General features: G+C 47.8%; 1 protein-coding gene across 1 annotated transcript in view; it reads right to left on the bottom strand.

Annotated features, from left to right (window-relative positions):
- RANBP10 (RAN binding protein 10) overlaps positions 1 to 20791 on the bottom strand; it is a 56926-nt gene extending 36135 nt beyond the window's left edge. The window contains exons 1-2 of the mRNA XM_006878682.1: positions 20453 to 20791; positions 19606 to 19717 (exon numbers count right to left, since the gene is read on the bottom strand). Of these exons, the coding sequence (XP_006878744.1) occupies positions 19606 to 19717; positions 20453 to 20687 (347 nt within the window). The 5' untranslated portion in view covers positions 20688 to 20791. The remainder of the gene's footprint in view (positions 1 to 19605; positions 19718 to 20452) is intronic.
- Positions 20792 to 22102: the final 1311 nt, after the last annotated feature.

The raw sequence follows: 22102 nt of genomic DNA, 5'->3' as shown, positions 1-22102 counted from the left end.
CAGTAACAGAGTTATCCTAGAGATAATGACTGAGACAAGTCCTACTGCCTCCTGTGAGGTTCATCTGTGGGGGCCAGTCCCTTGTATCCCACCACTTTAGTCAGGCTAAGGGCTCACCCTGAACAGGGGTCAATAAGCAGCCAGTCTCAAGACTATGGTCCCTGTGTAGTTGGAATCGCCTCCCTTCAAAAGGCAACAGACACCAGGGAACCTGAAGTTCTGTCAGGTAAAGTACCTACTTCCAATCCCAGAGGCAGGAATCAAGCTGGGTTGTTGCTTCATTATGAGAAGCTACCCCAGGACAAGAGCACTGTCAGGACTCTGACTGGGTTAACTGCAGGTGTCCTCACCTTTCGCTTTGTTGTTGTTTCTGTGTACTGTCAAGTGGGAACCAATCCACAGCTGATCCTCCCCAGGTTTTCAGAGGCAGCGTATCGCACAGGAGGAGAATGCCCATCTTCCTTCTCCCATGGAGCAGCTGGTGGATTCGGAGCACATACCTTGGTATCTGCAGCGCAATTCCTTACCGCTAAACCATCAGAGCTCCATCTTTAGCTTTGAGCCCCGTAAGGGCTGGAACTAGGCACATGTCCTGTGTCACTCACACTGCGTAAAGGCACCATGCTTGCTGAGCAGACTGAGGTCACCACGTACCCTGTCTTATTTCACAGATGTGTGGCAAAATTCTGACACCCAAATTCAGAAGGTTAATAAGCCAAAGACCAAAGAACACAAAACGAATGGTTTCAGCCTTGCCTTCCCAGTCCCGTCTTCCTGTGGTGAAACGCCACAGAAAACAATCAAGTCTAAAAGAAATCAGTTCCCTAAGGAAGAGACACCCTAAGATTGTCAATAACTTGACACCAAATACCTATTTTGAATCAGTCATTCTGTCATCGTTTCATCTTGTCTTTTTAAGAAATGCCACCAAAACTGGTAAGGCCCAAGTCAGGAACTCAATCCTGCGTGACTTCTCAGGGAACAGGCTTTGTTGTGCCAGTTCTATCTGTACTCATTTCTCCCTAGAGCAGGCAAATTATTTCATCAGCACTTGCTGTTACCAAGTGCGACATGCACATCCGTGACAAGCTTCCACAGCAGACTGGTGAGTGCATGACGGGAGGAAGGCGACGTGAAGTAGCCAAGTGCCAGGTGAGATCATGCATTGCCCCAGCACTTTATAAACACTGCTCCTTCACAGAAAATGTTTCCAGAAGAAAGGTGCAGGAGTCACAGATCAAAAGCATTTTGTAGCAGCTTCACATCTTATTTACATTTCAGACACACCTTCTCTTTTCATGTCACAAGTTGAAACCGACTCATAGCTGATCCTCCAATGGGTTTCTGAGGCTGTGAATCATACAGGAGGAGATCGCACATCTTTCTTCCTGGGAGGGAGTCAGTGGTGGATTCAAACTGCCACACAGACACTGCCAATGAATTAGCAGCACAGTTCCCTACAGGTTTCACTCCCTTCTAATAAGCTTAGGAGGCTGAAAGATCAGTGGTTTGAGTCAACTCAGAAACACCACTGGAGAAAGGCCTGACAACTTACTCCTGAAAACCAGCTACTTCAAACCCTACGGAGCACAGTTCTATCCTAACACACAAGAGGTTATCATGAGTCTGAATCAACTTGACAGCAGCTGCTTCTAACAAGCGTGGCTGTCTGGTTTCCCAGCCCTATGCCGATTAGAAGCAGCAAACTGGGGCAGAGCCAAGGCAGGCCCGCTACCAGAAGTCAGAGGAGCAAGCAGAAGCTTCCTAGCCACCAGCACCCAAAAGAAATATCTTTACATCTTTCTGAAATTTTACAAAATTTTTCCACCATACAAAAAAATAAAAATAAGGAATCTTGAAAACTAGAAAAGAGAAAATCTACTATCTCATGACAGCATAAGACATCCTGAGGATGGCACAGGACAGGGCAAAGTTCAGATCTGTTGTTCATACGGTCTCTATGAGTTGTAGTCAACAACATCAACATCACAGCCAGTAGCATAAATAATTTTATGGCCATTTTATTAAGGATTGAAAGCTAGGGAAAAAAAGACAATTACTTAGCCTTTGATTTATGACGCTGGTAAAAAGTATTGAATATACCATGGAGTGCCAGAAAATAACAAATCCATCTTGGAAGTACAGCCAGAATGCTTTTTAAAATCGAGGAAGCCAAGACTTTGTCTCGTTTACTTTGGACATGTTAGCAGAACGGACCAGTCCCTAGGGAAGAACAAAACACTTGGTGTGAAGCGGAGATCAGTGGAAAAGAGGAAGATCTGAGGAGGGCGGGCCGCTGCTAAAGGCGGCACTTCTCCAGCAGTTTGAATCCACCAGGTGCTCCATGGAAGAAAACAGGCAATGCCCACGGTGCAATTAATAGTTCTGGAAACCCACTGGCGGGTCAGCTATGAGTTGGTTCTGATTTGATGGCAATGAGAGCGGGAAGTGTCTACATGGTCTTCAGAGGACTTATTTTAAGTATCTGTTGTCATCCTTAGCTGCCACAGAGTCGGCTTTGACCCATACCAATGAAGGGGCCCTGGTGGCGCGACCTAAGCGTTTGGCGGCTAACCAAAACGCTGTATAAAAGCCCACGTGGCAGCTCTGTGATAGCAAGAGCTCACAACCTGCTCTCATAAAGATTACAGCGAGTAAACCCTACACAGCAGTGCTATTGCCACATGGGGTCAGTGAGCGACTCCAGGACACCCAACAACAACAAAAAGCCATTACATGGAGTTGCCTTCAGATGATCATTACCATGTAGTTTACATTTTGACTGGTTCCTATTATAGGTAATTCTACAAGGAATTTTTCTTTCCTTTCTTCGATGGGTTACTTCTTCCCTATACACCAGCAGGCTGCATTCACCCAGGCATCTCTTTCTTAACACTATCAGAGTCTCCCCTACCAGGGTGGCCCTGCCCCACCAATGGTCCATGTGCAGTAACTGACCCTTTGTCCTCTGCTATTGGTACCACTGTTTGTTTGTTGTTCTCTCCCTTTCGTGGGGGAAGAGGGGAAAACAAGCATTCTTCATCACTCAAAGAATCAGGCAGGGAGGGAAGATTCTGACTAACTCAGCGGGTTCTGGAAACATCTATTCAGCCCATTACACTGGGCAAGACCCAGGAAAAGAGTGACCAAAACATGATCCTAAGAACTTGACCCAGGGACTGGACAGAAGGTAGAGAGAGGAGAAAGAAACAGGAAAGAACAGCACTTCAAAGAGGGAGCTCTGTGATTCAAAGGGAACTTGTCTCTGCTTTGTTTTGAGATACATTGTTGGGTCCTTAAATGTCAAAAGGTCTGATACAACCTGGAGCTACAGTGTGCTGGGGATTCTCAAATGCTGGCCACCTCCTCCCAGAGGGGCCAACATCAAGGACCATCAGGGCTGAGCTGCGTAAAGCTGCTGGCAGGCTTCCAATAGATTAAAACCAGCACATTTACCCAGAAAAACAGCAGCCCAAATAATTGGCTTCCTGACTTTCCACAGTAGAGGCTGCCAAAAGCCAGTCTCCATGTCCCAACGTCTGGGCTGACCAAGCAGTAAATGGCCCCAGCTGCCCTGCGGTCACTAATGCAATGCACACAGGGAGTTTCCCTGCCTTGGACACCGGCCCACTCACGCAGCCCCGTTCAGAGGGGCCTGGGCCTCTGCCCAATGCTACACGTGGTTCCATTCCTGGCACAGAGGTTTCCTGACACATGGGGGCAGGGGGGAGTCTGCTTCCCAGGGGCAGTGCAAGCACTAACTCGGGGAATTTTTGGTGACACATGAAGGCTAAGTGACTCTCAAAGGGCATCAGGAGGCAAGGACACCTGAGCTTCAAAGCACAACACATTTCATTTCATCCTCCTGAAGCTCCTAACCCAACTCGAGCTCACTGCCACTGAGTCAGTTCTAACTCTTAGCAGCCCTTGCATCTGGTTCCTGATGCCGGGAATCAGGAGGGGAGGAGACTGTCCATCCTTCTCCCCGAGCCACTGGGAGATCTGAATTACCAGACTTTCGGCCTTTGGGTTAGCAATACAACTCACTACGGCCTTCGCCACGAGAGCCCCCCTGAATCTCCCTGCTGTTGTTGTTGCTGTTGAGCCCTAATATCTTGAAAAATAAAGGAAGTACTTAAAAAGCACTGCACCCAGCGGACTGCCAGGAAGAAAAGATTAATTCCTCTTCAAAAAATATTCTAGGAGGGCATCATTAAGCAAATAGAAGACACCCCACAGAAAATATGGAGAAAATATCTGCAAAATCTGTATTCAAGACTATAAAAAGAACTTCTCTAACTCAATAAAAAGACAAATAATCCCATCTAAAAATAAAGGGTTAAAATGTATATTTCTTCCAAGAACATATACAAATGGCCAACATAGCTCACAACAACCCCATGTGTGCAGCATGTTTTTCAAGGCTGTGGTCTTGTCGCAGCAGACTGCCAGGCCAATTAAGTACATGAAAAGATGCTCCACCTTATTAATCATTTGGGAAATGCACGTCAGACAACAATGAAATATCTCTTTACATCCACTCAACCCAACCTACTGCCCTCAAGTTGAAACTGACTCATTGCGGATCCTCCAGTGGGTTTTTAGAGACTGTTTAATCACACAGATACTGCTCATCTTTCTCCCGAGGAGCAAATGCTGCCTTTGGGTTGACAGCACAACGCCTTCCCCACTAGGCCACCACACTCCCACTTCCTGTAGTTGTATGCCATCCAGTCGAGTACGACTTACAGAAACCCTATGAACACCAGACCTTAACCATGTCCTGTCCTGTGCCATCCTAATCACCTCTGCCACACTTCAGCCCATTGCTGTAGTCACTGTGTCAATCATCTCATTGGGGTCTCCCTCTCTTTCCAACAATGACAGTCCTTTCAAGCAATAAGTCCAAAGCATGACAGACGAAGCTTCGTCATCTTTGCCTCCAAGGAGCACCGTGGCTGCACTTTTTCAAAGACACATCTATTTGGTTTTTCAGCAGTCCGTGAGATATTCAGTAATCCTGTGCAACATCACAACTCAAAGGCATCAAGAAAACAAAAATTCTCACAAATTCTCACCACTGGATATATAGGCAACATCATATTAGATGGAGAAAAAACTGAACTTATCAACGACTTCATCTTACGTGAATCCACAATCAATACACTTGGTACCAACAGTCAAAAGATCAGGAGACGTTTTGCACTGGGAAAGTCTGCAGTCAGAGACCTCTCCAAATTACTGAGGAGCAATGATGTTAGCTTGAAGACTAAGATACGCTTGATTCGGGCCATGGTCTTCTCAGTCCCTTGCTATGATGCTGAGAGCTGACAGTGAAAAAGGATAACAGAAGAATCGATGCCTTTAAGCTGTGGGGTTAGAGAAGAGTACTGAATATCCTATGATCTGTCAAAAGAAAAGATACATCTTGGAGAAGGTGCAGCCAAAAGCATTAACAATACAAAATCTAAAACTAATAAATGAAGTAAATTAATACATTGTGGTAAAGCCATACAACAAAATATTATCCAGTCATATAAAGGAATAAAGTTCTGATATATGCTACAACACTTTGAAAATATGCTAAGGGGAGCTCAGGTGGCCTAGTGGCAATAAGCTGTACTGCAATCCCAAAGGTACACGGTTTGAATCCACCAGATGCTCCACTGGAGAAAGAGGGGCAATCTCCTCCTGTGCCAGTTGAATCGAGTCTATAGTACACAATAAGAAATTAAAAATAAATAAATAAAAGATCATCCTAAGAAGTCAGACACAAAAGGCCACATCATAGGATTCCATTTATGTGAAATTTCCTAAACAAAGATATATCCATATTGATAGACAGTAAATTAGCAGTTGCCAGAGGTGAGGTGACAACTAATGGGATAGGGTTGTTTTTTTTTTTAGGGGGATGGATATGGTTTAGAATTAAACAGTGGTAAGAGTTGTACAACCCTAAACATACTGGAAAAATTAGTGGATTGAATACTTAAAAATTATGACTTTCATGGTATGTGAATTTTACTTCAGTAAAACTGTTATTATTTTTGTAATGGCCTTGGTCTAAATAACGTTCCATACGCGCCTCTAAACTAACAGGGACTCTCTTCCAGAGCCAAAGCCTCATGAGAAGATTCTGGGGAGGGAAGGGGGTCTACAAAGGCCTCTCCTGTTTCGGTTCATTTTCCCTCCCCAGCCATTCCTCACCATGAGACAGCCTGACTTCTCCATGCTGGACTCGACCTGCACAAGGCAAGGGCTGGTCTCAACTTCCCACCACTGGGAAGCCTGAAGGAGAACGGAGTTTGTTACTCTTCCTCCGTTTCCCAAGGAAATGTCTGGACAAAGAGACCAGTGCATTTCTACCAAGCAGGGGAAATGGCTTCACTCAGGCATCTCCAAGAGGTGCCAGGCTGAACCACCAAGGGCTGGTGTGGAGGCAGGAAACCAAGGGTCACCCAGGGAAGGGTAATGCTTGGCCCTCTCCACAGGGCTCTGGTTCCCGAACTTTCCACGGAAATCACTATCAGCCCATCTGCTCAAAACACAGTCTGCTTATGATTGTTTAAAAAAAATCATCAGTGTGAGCCCAAGTCATCAACAATCACATTAAAATAAAGATAAGACTGTGAGAGAGCAGGGAAATGGGAATAATGGAAATAGAACAATTAGAAAAGAAATAATGAGAATCTTCATGTGCTGAGAAAAATGTAACTGCTGTCACTGAATAACTGTATAGAATTACTGAATGGGAGCTAAACTATTGTGTAACCTGCCATTGAAAACACAATGTAACAGTTAGTTTCACTGTGGAGTTGGTTTTTCTCCTTAAGCCTTTCCACAGGGTGCCTCCACCATCTCCAGCGGCTCTCAGCAAGCCCTCAACACCTTCCAGTGGATGCTCTGCGCAAAATATCCCACACACACCCACAACCCAAAAGAACCCAAGTTGCAACCCACTTGCAGTGAGCTGTCCAAGGTCTTGAGGCTCAAGGGGAATAAGGCCAACTCTTCAAACATTGTGTAGCTGATATTTGGAAAATGGATGGAAGTAGGGAACACAAGAGACTCCAGAAGCCATTGTGGTGAGAAATGACAAAGGCCCAGACAAGGTGAGGAGCAATGTGGATTAGGAAAGACGCGGAGAGCGCCACACTAGAGCTGGTAAACTTACTGGAGGGGGGGAGCTGGAGAAAGCCAGGATGTGACCAACACAACATGCTCCCAAAGAAAGGGCAATTCTCTGAGACTCAGTGGAAACTCTGGAGCCAGAGTAAGTAGTAGGCCCTCTTCGGCTCCGCTCTGATCCTGGCATTTCCAGTGTGAACAAGGAATGTCGAGACAAGAACTCTACCTGTCTCAGAGAAAACATACTGGGCAAACGCAGACTCGTATTTCACCTCTGTCACTCTGTGCACCGTAAGCCCACGTCACACGGCCTCTCAGAGCTGCTGCCTCAGCTACAATCCTGAATTGGGGAGCCCTTGGCCTCAGTGTAGGCCATTCAACAGGGTTAGACAAAGCTCACCCGTGTGCGGCCTGATGGTTGGCAAGGTGGGGGAGGCCGGGGGACACTCATTTGTGCCGTCCCACTGTGCCCATTTGTTCACATGTTGGAGGCTCTGTCAATCTCAGTTTGTGGTGAAGGAAAGCAGGCCGCACTTGAAGGCCCGGACCTGCCAAGGAGAGGGGAGGTGAGCATTGACTCCTTGTAAAGGGGTGAGGCGATGCTGTGCCTGGCAGACAAGAAGGGCTCTCACTCCCCAAGCGGGTGCCTGCAACAGACGGAACTTAGCTTCTCTGCGTGCTGTTTCTCACCTGGGCTCTTTTCAAATAGAGGACAGATGCCAAGCACTTGAGGAAAATTTATTAATCCCATAGGGAAAATAAAAATTGCCATCAAATCAAGTATGACTCATAGCACCGCTACAGGACAGAAGAGAAGTGCCCCAGAGAGTCTTCAAGGTCGTACACTTTATGGAGGTGGGCTCTGGAGTCCCTTCACCCTGGATCAACCCACTAGCCTTCCAGTTAGCACTTGAGCACTTAACCACATAACATTGTTGGGGTTGTTATCACGTGCCATCAAGTCAGAATCGACCTACAGCTGACCCTCCGGTGGGTTTTCAGAGGCTATAAACCACATGGGAGAAGAGTGCCCATCTTTCTCCCTCAGAGAAGCTGGTGAATTTTTTCATTTATTTTGTTATTATTTTTGTGTGTCTGTGTACCATCAAATCAGATCTGACTGGTACAGGAGGAGATTGTCCCTCCTTTCCCGGCAGAGCATCTGGTGGATTCGAACCATGGGCCTCGGGGATTGCAGTGCAGCTTCTTGCCACTAGGCCACCAGAGCTCCCCTTGAAGCTGGTGAATTTGAACTGCGTGGCTTTGCGTTGGCAGCACAACTCCATACCTCAGGCCACCAGAGCTCCCTAACAAGAGACAAGAAAGTAAGGTAAACCTCCCTGATTGCTTCTTTCTTCTGTGTGACAGCAGGGTAGAAAGAGGAAATTCCATGTGACAGAGAGGGGAGCCCACAGATGAGCGCTGGGTGGCAGTGAGGCCTCGCACTCCCTCTAAGCGCTCAGTTTACTCCTTCACCAACAAGCTACAGCCACAAGAAGAGTGACTCTTATGCACCTTGTAAACAACAGTCTGAGTGAAATACATCAGACACAAAAGGGCAAAGACTGCATGATCTCATTTATATGAAATCGCTCACTGTTGTCAAATTAAAATAACTCATGGCTGACCCTCCAGCAGGTTTCTAAGGCTCTAAGTCACCTGGGAGGAGACTGTTCATCGTTCTCCCAATGAGTCACTGGTGGGTTTGAACCACCAGAAAGGCATCGCCTTTGCATTAGCAGTGAAACACCCTAAAGACTACGCCACCGGCCCACCAGCCCGCCCTATGAAATCTTTCACTTATTCACTGCACCAACTCATAGATGACCTCCCTCCAGTGGGTTTTCCAAAGCTGTACATCACACAAGAGGAGACTGCTCATCTTTCTCCCAAGGAGCAACAGGGGGATCTGAACCATTTGCCTTTGCACTTGCAGCACTGCTCCCTACCCATAAGGCTATAATACCAGAGATCCTTAAAGGAGGCAAATGCATAGAATTCATTAGTGATTACCAGGGGTGGGTGGGATGGGAGGAGAGGTTGGTGGTGTTGAAAGAACACTGACTCTCTGTTCAGGGTGATAAAAAATTCTGGAAACAGACAGTGGTGATAGTTGCGTAACATGGTGAATTAATGTCAAGTAATTGTATACAAAATAAAAGCTGAAATGCCAAGTGTTCTGTTCTATATATTCTTCTATTAATGTGGCAAGGGGAGAAGAATGACTCTCTTACTCTGTTGGGTTCTCGAGGTCAGCAGGTCACCCACTAACAGAGAAGCCCAGCACCAGAGAGGACAGGGCAGTGTGTGGGCACTGCTCAGGCCAAGCTCAGACAAATCCATAAGGGAACAGGCTGGAGGAGGAACAGTGGACAGCAAAGGTCCTCAGAGGACCACCGTCAGACCAGACTGGGGCCACGTGGCCTGAAACCCGCCTGTCTTGTAAATAGTGAGGAGGCTGGGGGGCACGGCCCCTCCAGTGCCCTCTGCCACCTCTCTCACAACAGCAGGAGTTGACTGACCCTGTTGCTGCCATGGGAGTAGCCTCCAGTCAGCCTGGATCCATCTTTTTTGCTTTTGGGTTTTCTAAAATGTCTATAATTAACACAAATACACTTGAGACTCTTATAATCATATAAAAGTACTTTTTAATAGTCAGCTGATGGAATCTTTCTGTTTACAAAATGGGGGGAGGGCAGCTGAACAGGACAACCCCTCTAAGGCTTATCTTTATGGAAACTTAAGCCTTGTTTCCCTATAACCAGGTCACCTTCTTGGCCAATGAAATCCTAACAGCACTTCAATAGTAAACTGTACAAGCCAATCAGAAATAAGCTTTTGCTTCCATGTTTTGTCAAAATAAACCAATCTCACTGATACCTGGTGGGAGGCCTTCCCACATGTGTTATCCAATTGGCAAATCTTCTGTTCAGATTTAAAAAAAAATAAAATAAAAAATGTCAGTGGCTGCCGACATTCTGAAGGAGCTTCCCTGGATCATCCCAGGGCAACATTTCACAGACAGAGAAACATACAGGGGCTTGGCCTACCCAGTCAGCTCCCCAGTGTGCTCGGCCTGCACAGATGAGCACACCGTCAAGAGCATCAGGAAACAGAATCCGCACTGAGCAGAAGAGCCAGGGGCCGGCTCACACGGCAGCTGGTTCTTCCCCAGGAGATCCCACCACGGGGAGATGAAGGCAGCAACGCTTCAGCTGACTAGGGCTTCTGAGGTCACCAAGGTGTGGACCTTTGGAATCCAGGCCACCAGACACAGAGAAAAGGAGACCATCCATTTGCTGTGGGATGGCCTGGAGGAGCCTACACCAGGAACAACATTCTTTTCCTGCCTCCTGAAGGGAAGGATCTGAAGAGACTCAGAGTTGTATGAACACTACACAGCAGGGCGCTGAAGGGAACACACCCAGACTCGGAAAGCCTGGCCAGAGACACTCCAGCCTAACTCAGGACGGTAGGTCTTGGGTTTCAACCCACATCTCACATTCCCTATCAAAAGAAGTGAAGTTAGACACATGGCTCCTAAGCGCCATACCATCCCTAGCCTGTTGTTGTTTTATATCACCAAGTCAGAACATAACTGACTCTCTGGTGGGTTTTCAAAGAGAGTAAATTACAAAGGAAGAAAGTGCCCATCTTCCACAGAGCAGCTGGTGGATTTGAACCACATACCTTTGGGTGGGTACCTTACCACCAAACCACTAGAGCTCCCTATGTCTAACTTAGAGACTTCAATTCTTGGCTAAGTAATGTCTGTGCACTACCTCAAACGCTCTAAACCCAGGTGCAAACATAAAATGGGGCAAGAGATATCATGAAAGCACAAAGAGTCAGCGATGGGCATCTGCATGCCAGCAGGAGACTTATCTGGCTTCTCTCAATGAGACCAGAAGCTCTGACACAGACCTTGGTAGAAAGAATTAGATCTGTGGCCTCATGTAAGAGCCAAAAGAAAGAAGTCCCTCACCGTAAGCACACAACCAACATCAAGACGGTAGGACCCAGATTCAGCCCTTTTTAAGCTTCCTTATCAATTTCCTCTTAGAAGAAAGTCGGATTTTATATGTTAGAAGGACTAAAACCACTCTGACACCTAGTTATCTCCAGACCCTCAGAGCTCTGGCACAAAGTGATAAAAATGAGAGAAGAGACAAGGCTGTTAAGCTCTGGGCTCAGTTCATTCTTGCAGGACAGAGAAGGGCATAACCAATTCCTCATCGATAAGAGAGCAGATAACCTCTGCCCTTGACCCAGACCTCTAAGGAGCTTCTGGAATCTCACTGGACAGTTTCATCTGGACATCGAACACCTCAGCCACAGCTCAACAGGAAGGCAATCGTGTTCCCATCACAACCTACAACAGCCTCAACAATGAGGGGGGAATTTTGAGAACAGTGAATGTCGATGGGCCCCTGGGAAACATCTCCAGAAAAAACACCAAATGCTCTGAAGTAAGGGCTGCTATTTGGCACCAGGTATTTCACTTCATAGCCTGATGCACCTACTCAATCCCTGAGCCTCTACCATGACCGGTTGTTCCAGAAGCCATATCCCCATCCTGTCCTTCCAGGAAGCCACACACTGGACTCAAAGTGTCTAACTCAACACTGGGAGGGGAGCACTGCAGAGAATGCAGCTGGCCCTAGAACGATCCGAGATGGAGAGGGCAAAGGGCCCTCTGGCAGGACGTGCCTGCACGGGGAACAGTTGCTCTAAGCATGAGTCAGGAGACTATGGCACACCCACTGCCACTCGCAACATCAAAACACTCACAGAGCTGGCTGGACAGTAAGTGGACAGACCAGCCCCCTTAGGTGGCCCCAAGCATGTTAATCACACACTTTGGGTTCCAGACTTCTATAAAGGGTTGGCAGATAGTCCCACGGAGGTCTCCAATACCAAGCCTTGATTTCCCACAGGCTGGTACACGCAAACAAATGCTTCACCTTTAATCAGAAGGTGCAACCTTTTTGCACAGTTCTTAACGTGGGAGGGCTCCCTTCGCACTCACATCTAGAAGACTCTGGGCTGCCTCACTGACTCTACGTAACTACAGAGCTGGAGTACAGCTGGGCATGGGGCACGGCGAACGCTGTTAGTTACTCAGACTTGACCACTAACTCCAGTTACAGGTGTTCACTGCAGAAAGTGGCCTTGAGTTCACTGGTCTGTAATGTTTTATCTTAGCCAGCATATTTCATTATTTCCAGCACTAGGAGAGCTTCATAAAGTATCCTTATCTGTAATTATATGGAATTCTAAGTCTTGATGAGTCTGTAAGCATTAACTCTTTTACCTTAAACTCTTTCTTGAAATGTCTAAACTGGTTTGTTTTCTGCACTGGCCTCTACTGACATAAGGTACAGAACTATAAACCTACATTTGTTTAAGCCTCTCCTTCTTGGTCCCCTCTGATGTCTATTTTTCAAAGCATAATGGGGCCCCTATTGAGAGATTCTTTGCATTCTTGTAAATGATCTATTTTTAAAATGTATATGTGAAATAAGCACGTGCGTGCGTACACGCACACACACACAGTTGTTATTGTTAGATGCCAGCTGATTCTGACTCACAATAGCATCATGTGACAGAGAATGGCTCCAGAAGGTTCTATGGGCTGGAATCTTTATGGAAGCAGATTACTAGGCCTTTCTCCCACAGACCTGCTGAGCAGGTTCAAACCAACAACCTTTCTGTTAGCAGCTAAGTGTTTAAACTCCTGACACCCCAGCTGCTAGGAAACAAAACATTGTCTAAAAGAGCCCACACCAACTTCATAAATGTGGATCTGTAAAGTGGGTTCTAACCAGTTCTACTCAACCGTGACACTGTCCTTCAGAAGAGATGAGCTGAGTCCTCAGACCAGGCACAACTATCCTTCTCTTCTCTCTACTACTCTTCCTCCAGCCACTTCAGCCCTGAAGGGCCAATGGGCTTGATCTCTAACCGAAATATAGCAGTTGCCTGGCGTGCAGTGCACTGAGAAATGTTCTGGGCCTCTGTTTGGACTCATGTGGAACGTTTGCCAGGGAAGCTCAGGGGACAGCAGGGTATATGACCAATGTCACTATCTCTGATCTCAAGTAAACTTCCCTTAAATCCCAGGTCATCTCTCTAAACTCTAAGGTCTTAAAAGAAGAAGAGCAGTATTAAGGAGAGGAGGATGCCAAGGGTGTACCCAGCCCTTCCTTACTCTCTCATGCAGTCCAGGGCATTGCACTTTCTGGCCTCCTTGCAGCAGAGGGGCTGAGTGCCATCACCAAGTCATCCAGCACTTCTAGCAACAGATCCACAAGCTCACATTTCAGTAACAGCAAAGATCTTGGAGCTCTTACAGAGATGTTTTATCTGGATTTTGCAGACCTTCTGGAGAGGGAGACAGCTGTCTTTGCATGTAGACACAGTGTTATCATTTCTCTCCCAGTAATGAGTCCCTCCCTTCTTCTCAACTTGACTCTCTGGACCAGAGAGACCCACTTCAGGGCCCTTGACTCCTTCCCAAGGGCTCCAGAAAAGGAACGGGACAGGCTGCCCCAGGGCTGCTCGGTCCATCCTCCTTGAGCTCCACCTGATGAGCTCCTGCTTCCCCTCTACCAGGGAACCCCCTGTACACGATGACTCATCCAGGAGAAAGACTGCACAGTGCAGGGGATGAAAAGACAGTAGAGGTAGAGCTGAGAGGTGAAATGAATTCTAGAAATTTTTCTAGAGGCTACCTTTACCCAAAGAAGTCACCAAGTTCCAAAGAAAACAGTCATACTCCCCACCCTCAGCTCATAGTTGGAGCCTCCTACAGTGAGTTGGAAGGTTCCAGAGAAGGCCAGTTCTTCCAGACAAGGAGACACTATGTGTACGCCAGTCCTTGCCCACCATGCCAGAGTCCAACACATGCCAGTGTGCCCAGCACAAACAACACTCGAAGGTGCTCCAGCATCCAAGCATTCCATGTTTCCAGAAACAGCAAAACATGTTACCAAGCAAGAGACGCAGCTCCAAAGTTCAGTATTTGTGTATCCAACAGTTCAAGGGTGCAGTCAGGGAAAACAAGACTACCATTTGTAACGATCTTGGGCAAGAGCAGTATCTGAGGGCACGGAGGACGAGCACGACCCTTCACCAGGTTCACAAATGAATGCCAAAGTTCTCAATGGCACCATGAAACGCACAAACCTAGGAGACTGGAGTGGCAAAAGCAGGAGCGGCCCACAGGCTGTCCGATAGGTGGAAAGTCTGGACTCGGATGGCCCTCTAGACTAGGAATGCAGCAGGCAAGATCTCAACTGGCTGGCTGAGTCTCCTTCAAAAATCATCATGCCTTCGTAATAATTTTCTTTATAGTCATGCCTATCATGATTAGGGGGTTTGGTAACTGACGTGTGCCCCTTATAACTGGAGCCCCTGACATAGCATTCTCTCAAATAAATAATAGAAGCTTTGTACTATTTCCTTTGGGTGATCTCGAAGCAGGACAGACAGATATCTGGGCATAAAGGTCATGACAGTGTTGTCATTTAAACTGGAGCTAGTGAAACAAAAAATACCTAAAACAACACATGCAGAATTTTCTCACCTCCCAGGAGCCTTCCTGGATACCAGTTTTTAACACTCCTCCTCTGCATCTCGTCATAAAGAAAGACACAGGAACCAGCTATGGAAAGACCACACCTGGAGTCAAGGGCTACAGCCACTGGCCCATACTGGACAGGCCTCGCCAGCAGAAGGACCGGCTGAATCAGACCAGCAGAGCCTTTCCTTCCTTAGCCACTCACACGAGGCAAAGCCAGATTCAAAGTGTCCCCACAAGGCTCTGCCTTCTGGATAAAGCTCATACTCTCTGGCCTTGGCAAGCAAAACATTTTCAATCTAACCCGTTTACCTCATGCTCTGTGTTTCACATCTCTTCACTTTCTATTTCTTCTGCCTGGAGCGTCTGTTTCTCACTCTATTCACCTGGAACCCCTAATCATCTTTCCAGATTCTGTATCACTTCTCTTTTATGAAGTCTTCCTCAACTCCTCGGGTTCAGGACCCTTCTGGGCCTGGTATACACACCATGGCCTTTTCTGTATCAGAAGCTGTTTGTACAGGTGCATGTATCTTTACTCTAGACAGATCTCCTCCTGGGCAGGGTCTCAAACCTGTGCACCTAGAGCTTAGGCCTGGCTCAGAGCATGCCAGTGTGTGGGACTAATGGACCAGTGCCCTATGGCCTGGCCAAAGGAAGTCAGCTGCAGGAGTGAGCAGAAGCAGGCTGGCTGTGACGAGAGCCTCCTTCACCACCACCCTGCCCACTGCCCCATGCAGCCCTGCTGTTTTCGGGTAGAGCCACCCATCACATGAGGAGGCCTCTGCCATTAGGATGATGTTACAGTCTATTTTGAGGGTCACATTGGTGCATGTGTCAGCCTGGCCAGCCACACCCTCTATGCATCATCTCGAAGAGCCAGGGACACCGATAGGTCCATGAGCTCTGCCTGAAGAAATCGTTCCTCCCACAGACCCTCAGCTTCAGGGCCTCCTTGGTTTCCCAATCAGATCACCCTGGGTGCTCCCCATCTCCTGGCATCACTGGCAAGCTCTGATGTCTCCTCACTCCACCAGACCTGTTCCCCAGGGTTGGTAGCACTGGTGACTCGGCAGAATGCAGCTGAAACCCATCAGTCTGCACAAAGCTCTTGACTCAAACTCAGCCCCTTCTCCTCAGCTTTCACTTACATTTCCGGAGACCCCAAGAAGCTCAATATCCTAACACTGAGCTAGTTATTGACCATACGCATTATGGGTCCAGACAGCTCCCAGCTGCTGGGAAAGTCCCACTCATCTCTCACAGTCCTGTCCGGCTCCACTTCCTGCTTGGTGGACCACAGGCTCCCTGAGGACAGGCCAGCCTATGCCAGCTTCACCTCTGTTCTCTCTGCACCTCGCGTGGTCTAGCTGCGAGTAAATAGTCAACGAAATGAAACTTTTCTGACTGGACTTAATGTGTTCTCTTACAAAAGACAAGGACAGAACAAAGGTCTTTCTGGAGAAAAATACTGACAATCGAGTTCATGAGGCCCCTATTTAAATCTACAGAAAAACAGGTCTCAGTTCAGTGAGATGGTCAGGCAACCAAACCTAGTCCAAAGCACGCCACCCTTCTCCAGTATTAAGTGCCATTAACCTCTGTCCCCTAAGTATCCAACTGGACTTCCTTCACTTTAGAGAAGGAATGGAATGGAGCCACAAGAGGGGAAGGCAGTAGCAGCAAGGAAGGACCCACAGGAGCTCATATTCCCTGGGGCCCAGGAAGCCACCAAACACTTCAGCATCTCAGGGCTAATGCCTGAAATGGGTACATCATCACTTATTCCAGCTGCTTCTCCACGAGGATCACACTGCCATGAGGAGGTCACACAGGACATGGGTCATGGACTAAAGCCGAGTCAGTAATACGTCTCCAACACTTACTGCGAGGCAGGGAGGCTATGACTGACCATAACTGCCCCTGCTCTCCTCAAAGCCATACCTGCAGTATTCCAACAGCTGGCTGCCTCCTGCCCCTGGAAAGGCCTCCAGCAGTTGCATACAGAAGCTTTGAGGGGACACTCATACGATGACCATCTGACAGCAAGCAGCTGAGGCTGCACAAAGCTGACATACAAGACCTGGAACTTTTTTCAAACTAATGTTTCAAAGTCAGCAAACAGTTACATGAACACAGAAAAGCTGGGACCACCAGCCGAGCCTCCTGGTGGGCCCCACTATCAGAGAGACCTGTACTCACTCCACAGGGTCCTCAAGACTGTGAACTTTCAGAAACAGCATCAGGCCTGTCTTGCAAGCCATCTCTAAGTTTGAGCCACCACCTTTAGGTTTGTAGTCAAATGCACACACAGTATTCACAGGGAGAAGATGCTTGCCTTTTTTTAAGACTTACAGGTGGCACCTATAATAAGGCGCTCTGACAAAACAGATTTTCCAGCAAATTGGGTCTAAAACAGAAATGTTTAATTTCAGTTAACACATTGCCACACACCTTTAAAATTGACGACCGTGCTTAGAAACACATTTGCCGTCATTTGCGGCAACGTGTTAAAGAAATTCTGTGTTCTAGGTTTGAGTACTTCCCTTTTAGAAAATGTATAGGGGCTCCGGTAGCCTACTGTGTAAAGCACTGTGCTATTAATAAAAGCCGTTCGAATCCAACAGCTGCTCCGCAGGACAAAAAATGAGCAATCTCTTCCTGTGCGAATTACAGCCTCTGAAAACTCGCTGGAGAGTCAGCTATGAGTAAGGTGATGACTTGATGGCAATGAGTTTGAGCTTCATGTCTGAATATTTCCCGTAGAAAAAGTATAAGACTAGAGAGAAAGTCAAGACCCCCTGGTGGAACAACGGTTAAGGATGGGGCTGCTAACCAAAAGGTCAGCAGTTCAGATGCACCAGCCACTCCACGGGAGAAAAACGTGGAATTTTTCTGACTGGACTTTATTTCCATAAACATTTCTGTTCTGGTAACCCTGTTAAGCAGTTCTGCTCCGTCCAAGAAGACTGCTGTGAGTCAGAATCAATTTGATGGCAATAGGCTTAGTTTTGGTTTCAAGAAAAAAAAAAAGTAACAAAGGTCCATGTTTCTCCCACAAGTTTACATAAAGCTTCTCATTATCTTTGGCAACATGGAACTCTGCACCAAGGAACATTCCACTCTACACAGTCACAATTTTTTGAGGTGCCTGCTAAAAGATCATTCTCATTCATACTAATTTAAGCATATTAAATATGTGTGTGTTTATCAGAAAGAAAGAAGGAAAAGTGGGGGTTCTAAAGCCTTTCTTCAATAACATAAACTTCTTATTTGTAAATTATCTACATGTTAGCACCACAATTAAGCACTCAGTTAAGCTACTATCCCACAGGCTGGCAGTCTGAACGCACCCAGTGAAATAAAGACCTGGCAACTTGCTCCCATAAAGATTACATCCAAGAAAACTGTGTATGCCGTAGACGACATCTATACTCTGTCACATGGAATCCCTGAGTTGAAATTGACTGGACAACAACTAACAAGCTCTGGAAATGTACTACTTGTACATAGAAGAAAAAGACCCAAGAGCTACCCATTATCAGAATCTCAGAATCACAGAATTCTGGAGTTAAGTTGCAGCCCGGATACTGGCCTAGCTCTCCAAAGGGCAAATGAGGAGACCGAAGCTCCGAATCCTACTCAAAGTCACACAGCCCTCCTAGGCAGGGAAATGACAGTATCAAGGAAGCAGGCAAGGTTCTAATCTGGAGGTCCTGCCCTCAGTACTACGCTTACTTAGGTATTTTGCATGCATCACAAGGGGACAGTCCCCAGTAGAGAGGAAGCACTCTGAATGCTCAAGAAACACACTCAGGGTTGGCATGAAGGTCAATGATGGAGTTGGCAAACTTCCCACACTTGACCCAAAGACTGATGAAGAAAGCCTTTTCACAGCAGCTGCAATTATGTTAGTTCATACCTTTAAACACCTGCTTTGTCACAACCACTGGGAAAAGGAGAGGCCAAGGGAAGAAGAAAAAGAAAACTAGAAACCTTCCCTCCTGTATTCTCATGATTTCTTGGGTCTATTTTCAAACCTGTTGCTCTCAACTCACAGCAATCCTGGGGGACAGAGAAGATCTGCCCCACACGCTTTCCAAGGCTGGGACTCTTTACAGGGCAGACTGCCACGTCTTTCTCCCGCAGAGCAAAGATGGGTTAAAACTTGGCAACTATTTAGTTAGCAGGTGAGTACTTAACCCCTGCACCACCAAGGCTCCTCTGTGTCTGCTTAGGTCACCCTAAAGTAGGGAGTCTCCCCAATGCTGACTTTAATGAGGACCTTCTTCAAGCTGGTCCAACTGGTGTTCAAGTTCCTGGACTGAAAAACAAGTTTATAAGCAGCAAGGTCACCTGATTCTGACCATGTGCAAGCTGTTTACCTTAAGATGACAGGCCAGAGGCTACCAAAGCTTTGATGAACGCTACAAACTCTTCAACTATCTCTTTGAAGTCTACGAGGGCATCCACATGATTAAATGCCCTAAGAGGGAACCTTCAATGTGGCAAAAGTGTGAAAGAAGGGAAGTCATAGCGCTATAATCTAGCCAGGGAAACCTCATTCTGGCTGATGAATTGTTAATGCAAATGTGTTACCTGTTTCCCTGACCTGTGAGGTATCTCATTGCATCACCTCTATAAAAGAAGTCCCTCTACCCTCCCAACCCACCTATTCACTATTAAAGTCTACTGTACAGACCAGTCAAACCCACAGTTGGGAAACAGATGGAAGCCAACCATTGAACTCTCTGCAGCCCAGACTCATGACTACACTGATAATCAGGCCAAACAAACATGGCTTAGAGGCTCCCACTGGTCACAAGAGTGAGCCAAAGGCCTCTAACTCTGATCACAGGCAACACTGAGGAAAACTAGAGCAACAAGGGACTTACCCATCTCTTCCTTTACTGACAATCTTCACCTCAAAGTAATAAATGCCACAGGCAGCAGGTATGGGGTGGGTGGCACGCACTGAGGCAGCATCTTTGTGATTTTTGCCATGACCTAAGAGGAGAGAGCAAGGAAGATATTTCAGCAAATGGAAGCCTACGTGGAAACTACAGCAACGCAAAAGCTCACCCCTCCATGGCTAGATGAGGCCCTCACACAGTTGAAGTCCCAATTAGTTAACAGCTGAGCAACCTGGAACCTCTCCCACCTTTGCTCATCTCTTCCTGAGAACAGAAACCTTTCCCAAGACATTGTCTCCCATAAAGACAAGAAAAAATACAAGCAGTTTAGGCGCATGTGCTGATGGCGGTTTGTCCAGAATCCAGGCAGTCCACTTAGGTGACCAGCAGTGAAAAAGGAGACGGCCTCGGAAAACCATTGCTAAAGGTTAAGTGCAAAATCCCAGGTCCGGTCGGGAATGTCTAGCAAGAGAACAAGTCCGTCGGCCTCTTGGATGTAACCACCTTTTTCTTCAGACACTAAGAAGTGGTGACAGATCAAGCTGGGGTTGGAGCCAGCCCAGGTCACGCAGGAAAGAATCGGGTGGAAGATCTGGTCCTGCACTGGGGTTAGACACCTGTTGCATCTCTGGATCTCTGGTCTCTCAGGGCACAGCAGAGAGACAGGCAACCCTCGGCCTGGTTACCCCAACCACCCTGGACATCAACTAGCTAAGACACAACCCAGGGCATCTGAGCCGGGGAAAGGGCACGTGGGGCCAGGGGCTGGACGGCACCGCCGTCCCGTAGACGCTCCAGCCTCTCCCCCTGCGGCCAGAGCAGCCAATACCTTTGTAGTGGACACGGAGATTGCCCTGGGAGAGGCCGATGTAGTTGTACTTGTCCTTGGGGCTCCAGGAGCGCGGCAGCGGCGTCTCGTGCTGGTTGACTGCGGGGTAGAGACGCTGCAAGCGCCGGCTCAGCTCCTGCTCCCCCGGGGACGGCAGTCCGCCCCCCGCGCTCCCGCCGGAGGAGTCCCCAGCCTGCGGGTTCCCAGCTCCCGGGTCCGCCGTCGCCGCCGCCATCTTGGAGGGAGCTGCTATTGTGTCACTGGGGGCGGGGAGGAGCGGGACCAGATCCGCCCCGCTCAGCCAATAGCCAGCGAGCCTGCCGGGGCCGCAGGGAAACCGAGTCCCGGTCCGGCACCTCTCTTTGGACACGGCCACACCTTGCCACATTTCGTACTTCACATCCTACAATGCAGAGCTCTCCAGGGACGGCCCAAGTCGGGATGCTATGGAATTTTGGGAAATGTAGTCCAAACTTGCTCAGTCTTAAGCCTGCGTAATGGAGTTTGCGCACCACCGAAAACTACAATTCCCGCTAGCAATGTGGCTCCTGCCTCTCAGTTCAACTCCCCCTCCTATGGCCAATGCTGAACTCCCGCCCAATTTTGGGAGCTAGGGTTAGAACTGTTGCAGGTACTTAACTCTGAGGGGGCGCTGACCCTGGACCTGCGTCCACCTTTGCTACTTGGCTTTCCTTTGAGCGTCTGACGTCGGGCTAGAGGGCGGAGCGCGCGAGTCCTGACTCCGCCTTCACAGCTGGGGCGCTGGGGCCAGGTTGCCATGGCGACGGGTGTACACTTCAGCAACTTTCCGGGCGGTGGGTGTTACTACCCGAAGGCCTGAGGGTCATGGCCTCGTTGCAATCGCAGCAATGCAACTCTGAATCCGTACAAAGGTAGGCATCAGCTGAGCTGAGGGCGAAGAGAACTTACTTTTGGAGAGGGAGGCGGCGTCTGGTGCCAACATTTGCACCTCCTACTAAGTCTGTCTTCCAGTGGCCTGAGCATCCAGCCCCACAGGAGCTGTGGATGTGTTAACGGAATCTGGGCTGACTTGTCAGCCCGGAGAGGACGCTGTGTGCTAGCAAAAGGTCAGGGATGGTTGATCGTTAGTTGTAACATGAATTATATGCTAAATGCTTTATACCTATAAACCACCTTGGTGGTGCCGTGTATTAAGCATTGGTCTGCCAACCTAAAGGTGAGTGGTTCAAATACACTAAGAAAAAGTGAATCAGTCGGCTTCTTATATAGATTTACCCTAAACGTAAGATTTTCTTCTGCTCCATATAGCATCATTATGCATTAGAGAGGGGAACTCTCATAGTGGTAAGGAAATGCCAACCTGAAAGTACAGGGGTTCAGATCCACAAGCTACTCTACAGGAGAAAGATGGACAGTCTCCACCTGTGTAATTTACTACTGGAGGGTCAGCTACAGGTTGGTTCCCACCGTACACGACAACAACACATGACTTACGGCCGACTCAAGGACACTTACCAACAAATAGGGCTGCTGCTATTCAAAAGATTTTTTTTTAAAAAGCCCATCATGGGGAGCTCTGGTGGCTTAGTGGCAAGAAACTGCACTGCAATCCCAGAGGTGCACGGTTCGAATCCACCAGATGCGAAGGAGGGGCAATCTCCTCCTGTA

The sequence above is a fragment of the Elephantulus edwardii genome, unplaced genomic scaffold (genome assembly GCF_000299155.1).
Source record: "Elephantulus edwardii isolate Elephantulus edwardi_28Jun2011 unplaced genomic scaffold, EleEdw1.0 scaffold00001, whole genome shotgun sequence".
NCBI lineage: Eukaryota > Metazoa > Chordata > Mammalia > Macroscelidea > Macroscelididae > Elephantulus > Elephantulus edwardii.
Note: the sequence above shows the minus strand (reverse complement) of the source record. Positions and strands in the feature narration are given on the sequence as shown.